This window comes from Bombina bombina, chromosome 7 (assembly GCF_027579735.1).
Source record: "Bombina bombina isolate aBomBom1 chromosome 7, aBomBom1.pri, whole genome shotgun sequence".
NCBI classification, from domain to species: domain Eukaryota; kingdom Metazoa; phylum Chordata; class Amphibia; order Anura; family Bombinatoridae; genus Bombina; species Bombina bombina.
Window position 1 is genome coordinate 37,406,967 of NC_069505.1, and position 6,000 is coordinate 37,412,966.

At 33.0% G+C, this 6,000-nt stretch overlaps 1 protein-coding gene across 1 annotated transcript in view; it reads left to right on the top strand.

Annotated features, from left to right (window-relative positions):
* Positions 1 to 3,274, top strand: part of FIBP (FGF1 intracellular binding protein) — a 65,595-nt gene extending 62,321 nt beyond the window's left edge. Inside the window, exon 11 of the mRNA XM_053720040.1 lies at positions 2,654 to 3,274. Coding sequence (XP_053576015.1) covers positions 2,654 to 2,723 — 70 coding nt within the window. The 3' untranslated portion in view covers positions 2,724 to 3,274. The remainder of the gene's footprint in view (positions 1 to 2,653) is intronic.
* The last annotated feature ends 2,726 nt before the right edge of the window (positions 3,275 to 6,000 follow it).

The window sequence follows — 6,000 nt, forward strand, 5'->3', positions numbered from 1 at the left end:
GTATAATGCATACAAATACTACAAGTATAATGCATACAAATACTACAAGTATAATACATACAAATACTACAATACAAGTATAATACATAAAAAATACTACAATACAAGTATAATGCATAAAAATACTACAATACAAGTATAATACATAAAAAATACTACAATACAAGAATAATACATAAAAATACTACAATACAAGTATAATACATAAACATAATACAATACAAGTATAATACATAAAAAATACTACAATACAAGAATAATACATAAAAATACTACAATACAAGTATAATACATAAACATAATACAATACAAGTATAATACATAAAAAATACTACAATACAAGTATAATACATAAAAATACTACAATACAAGAATAATACATAAACATAATACAATACAAGTATAATACATAAAAAATACTACAATACAAGAATAATACATAAAAAATACTACAATACAAGTATAATGCATAAAAATACTACAATACAAGTATAATGCATAAAAATACTACAATACAAGTATAATGCATAAAAATACTACAAGTATAATACATACAAATACTACAAGTATAATACATAAAAATACTACAAGTATAATAATACAAATACTACAAGTATAATACATACAAATACTACAAGTATAATACATACAAATACTACAAGTATAATGCATACAAATACTACAAGTATAATGCATACAAATACTACAAGTATAATGCATACAAATACTACAAGTATAATGCATACAAATACTACAAGTATAATGCATACAAATACTACAAGTATAATGCATACAAATACTACAAGTATAATGCATACAAATACTACAAGTATAATACATACAAATACTACAAGTATAATACATACAAATACTACAAGTATAATACATACAAATACTACAAGTATAATACATACAAATACTACAAGTATAATACATACAAATACTACAAGACAAGAATAATACATACAAATACTACAAGACAAGAATAATACATACAAATACTACAAGACAAGAATAATACATACAAATACTACAAGACAAGAATAATACATACAAATACTACAAGACAAGAATAATACATACAAATACTACAAGACAAGAATAATACATACAAATACTACAAGACAAGAATAATACATACAAATACTACAAGTATAATACATACAAATACTACAAGTATAATACATACAAATACTACAAGACAAGAATAATACATACAAATACTACAAGTATAATACATACAAATACTACAAGTATAATACATACAAATACTACAAGTATAATACATACAAATACTACAAGTATAATGCATACAAATACTACAAGTATAATGCATACAAATACTACAAGTATAATGCATACAAATACTACAAGTATAATGCATACAAATACTACAAGTATAATGCATACAAATACTACAAGTATAATGCATACAAATACTACAAGTATAATGCATACAAATACTACAAGTATAATGCATACAAATACTACAAGTATAATACATACAAATACTACAATACAAGTATAATACATAAAAAATACTACAATACAAGTACAATACATAAAAAATACTACAATACAAGTATAATACATAAAAATACTACAATACAAGAATAATACATAAAAATACTACAATACAAGTATAATACATAAAAATACTACAATACAAGTATAATACATAAAAATACTACAATACAAGAATAATACATAAACATAATACAATACAAGTACAATACATAAAAAATACTACAATACAAGTATAATACATAAAAATACTACAATACAAGTATAATACATACAAATACTACAATACAAGTATAATACATAAAAATACTACAATACAAGAATAATACATAAACATAATACAATACAAGTACAATACATAAAAAATACTACAATACAAGTATAATACATAAAAATACTACAATACAAGAATAATACATAAAAATACTACAATACAAGAATAATACATAAAAATACTACAATACAAGTATAATACATAAAAATACTACAATACAAGAATAATACATAAAAATACTACAATACAAGTATAATACATAAAAATACTACAATACAAGTATAATACATAAAAATACTACAATACAAGAATAATACATAAAAATACTACAATACAAGAATAATACATAAAAATACTACAATACAAGAATAATACATAAACATAATACAATACAAGAATAATACATAAAAATAATACAATACAAGAATAATACATAAACATAATACAATACAAGTACAATACATAAAAAATACTACAATACAAGTATAATACATAAAAATACTACAATACAAGAATAATAAAGGTTATGAAACAGAAGGCAACATAGTCCATTCCCCCCCAAATAAAAAAAAAATAAGATCAAATATCCAAACTCTCTGTATTTTGTTGTCCTCTTTGAATGGGACCGGATGATGAACGTGACGACCTTCATGTATAAAGTTAGAGTTTTTTCCTTTTTTTTGGTCATCATCCTTCTGTTTTATTTAATGCCCTATATCTTCCTTCAACACGTTATACTTTAAGTCTGCATATTCCTCTTCTGCTTCACATATCTTTTATAAAACCCTTCCTCACTCTTCTTGTTTCATTATTAATACTCATTTTGATTCTTTATTTTTCTTCTTTTAACTCCAGACAGCAATCTCTGTGGGAGAGGTACATGGTTACTCTGCGAAATTGCCTCTTGAAGATGTATCATAGTTAAGTCCAGCTACCTAATGTATCCGTATTGGCTTCTAATGATGATACTCATTGTTACTTTACACAGTTATCTGTTGAAGATCACCATTCCAACTGCCTGATTTTTTTTTAATAATATCTAATGATGATACTCGGTTACTCTACGCAACTGGCTTTTGCAGATATATCACAATTCCAAGTACATGATTTTTCAGTATTGGACTTTCTGTATTTATACTCAGTTACTCTGCTCATTTGGTTCTTGAAGACGTATCAAAATTGACTCCATATCAACCTCCAATGATGATGATATTGCTGTATAAAGCGCCATTAATAACTATACACCCCCTACACTTCCAGAGTATGTTTCAATTTTCCTATGACTGGGACTTTTTTGTAACACCTCCCTTATTCGAGCAAAGGGTGCTCACAGCGTGGCAAAAATATTCTATTTGAAAAATATATATATTTATTAGGTAAAAAGTGTCCTGGATGTACAGATCACACTGTAAATATCTAAGTGTATATATGTATATGGTTTACTTTTTTAATAAAATATATAGAAAGATCTTAAAATACCTTTTTGTTAACCAGCTTGCAAAAGGGAGGAAGTGGTCTGCTCCTTTCACCACAGTGTGATATAGTCAGAAAGGAGCGATACAGTGAAATAAGTACTATATATTTGTTCCTCCCAGGATGAGTGACAACTGTAAAAAGGAGGGTAACACAGATGGAAGAGAGCTATGAGTCGTCCCCCCCACCACAGGGTAACACAGACAGAAGGGAGCTATGAGTCTGTCCCTCCCACCACAGGGTGACACAGACAGAAGGGAGCTATGAGTCTGCCCCTCCCACTGCAGGGTGACACAGACAGAAGGGAGCTATGAGTCTGTGCCCCCCACTGCAGGGTGACACAGAAAGGAGTTATGAGTCTGTCCCACCACAAGGTGATACAGACAAAAGGGAGCTATGAGTCTGTCCCTCCCACCGCAGGGTAACAGAAGGGAGCTATGAGTCTGTCCCTCCCACCGCAGGGTAACAGAAGGGAGCTATGAGTCTGTCCCTCCCACCGCAGGGTAACAGAAGGGAGCTATGAGTCTGTCCCTCCCACCGCAGGGTAACAGAAGGGAGCTATGAGTCTGTCCCTCCCACCACAGGGTGACACAGCAGAAGGGACCTAAGAGTCTGCGCCCCCCACTACAGGGTGACACAGAATGGAGTTATGAGTCTGTCCCTCCCACCGCAGGGTAACAGAAGGGAGCTATGAGTCTGTCCCTCCCACCGCAGGGTAACAGAAGGGAGCTATGAGTCTGTCCCTCCCACCACAGGGTGACACAGCAGAAGGGACCTAAGAGTCTGCGCCCCCCACTACAGGGTGACACAGAATGGAGTTATGAGTCTGTCCCACCACAGGGTGATACAGACAGAAGGGAGCTATGAGTCTGTCCCTCCCACCACAGGGTGACACAGCAGAAGAGACCTAAGAGTCTACCCCTCCCACTGCAGGGTGACATAGAAGGGAGCCATGTGTCTGTCTCACCACAGGGTAAAAAAGGGAGAATGATATTCTTAAGCAAGATAGTAACGAGAGAGTCTCAATATCTCAATGATATAACGGGTCTATATTAGTACCACTGTACCACCATATCCTTGTACACTGCTGAAAAAACAGTAAAGCTCAGTACCTGTATGGCCGCGATGTGCTGTCTCTAAAGCGGAATCAAAGGAGCTATTCGACAATGCTTGCATACATGCAGGGCCCTTCCGTTCTCCACACAGGCTGAGAAGTTTCACTTAGCCCGCCTCCAGAGCAGTGTCCCGGTCATCGCCTCCTACCGCACTTGCAGAAACTCCAGCGACACAGGTGAGTGGCGTCACGTATGACGTGAAACAGGGGGTATGAACAAGTGTACTTGCCCGTAGCCTGGGGATACACTTGCGGAAAGCAGCATCCAAAACTGGTGAATCCAACAGTAAGAAAAGAAACAAAGCGGAGCTGCAGTCTTCTTTAAAAAAAAAAAAAAAAATGTATCTTTATTGAACAAAAATAGTTAAAAGTACTTGGACGCATCCAAAGTAAATACAGGGCATACCACCTAGACTGACATGTTTCGGTGGTTACACCATAATCATAGTCTATATTGGAAAGCATAATGCTGGTTTCGAAGCCGCTGATTGGATAATAAATAAAAACATTGACGTCTACTATACTGTCAACCTAAACAGATGTAAATACATGATACTGAGATACAAGATCATAAAATATGGTGTTAAATATCAATAAATATAAGTGTCTCTAAGAGAATATTTCACATCCAATACAAATATCATACAAATGTGTATACTCAAAAGAAGAATACATATAATATACCCATACTTAGACACAGATTTAAATTTAAAGGGATATGAACGTAGATGTAAAAGATACATATGAGTGATGCAAAGAAGTGTTGTATGATGAAACAATACATAATGCATAAAGAAATGTAGAAAAATAGCAAAAATGTATCAACATATATTCAACCCATATATAGGAACCCTAGCTCCCCTCTAATACACATATCACAATAATAAATGGATATATTACAGTGATTAACAAATGTAAAAATAATAAGTAAGTAACAGAATGAATAAATAAATGGAAGAGGGATGGCAACAGTCTTGCGCTAGCCAGATAAGTGGCTTAAGAAAAAAACAAAACTTGATTTATAAATACATGCTTTCAAAAGGGCTAGGCATGTATGGCACAAAAGGGAAAAAGGGCCCAATTCATTCCCAGAAATTTATTAAATCATTTTTGGAATTCAAGCCTTGAGGCGTTCTGGTCTTTAGTTTAAAGATCCAGAACACCTCGCGTTTAGCTAATATGGCATCGATATCCCCGCCTCTTTTGGGTACAGAGGTTTTCTCAATGGCTGCCTATATAAAGGTATTCAATCTCGAATCATGAAAGTTGGCAAAATGCTGCACTAGGCGAGTCGTAGATCTACCTCTGGAGATAGTGGAGATATATTCCCTGATACGTGAGTTTATGTCCCTGGAGGTGAGGCCTACATACTGAATGTTACATGCGACACAGGTGATTAAATAAACTACATAGGTACTGGTGCAATTTAGACATGTTTTTATGTCATAGGAGGTACCAGTAACTGCAGAAGTAAAGGTATTAGTACTCACATAGTCTGCATTTGTTATGGCTGCACCTATACATACCAGTATGAGTGAGCCAAGAACTACCGGTGCTATCCAATGATTTAAGTTGAGTGGGAGATAGCCAAGAGTGATGCACTTTTTATAGGAAC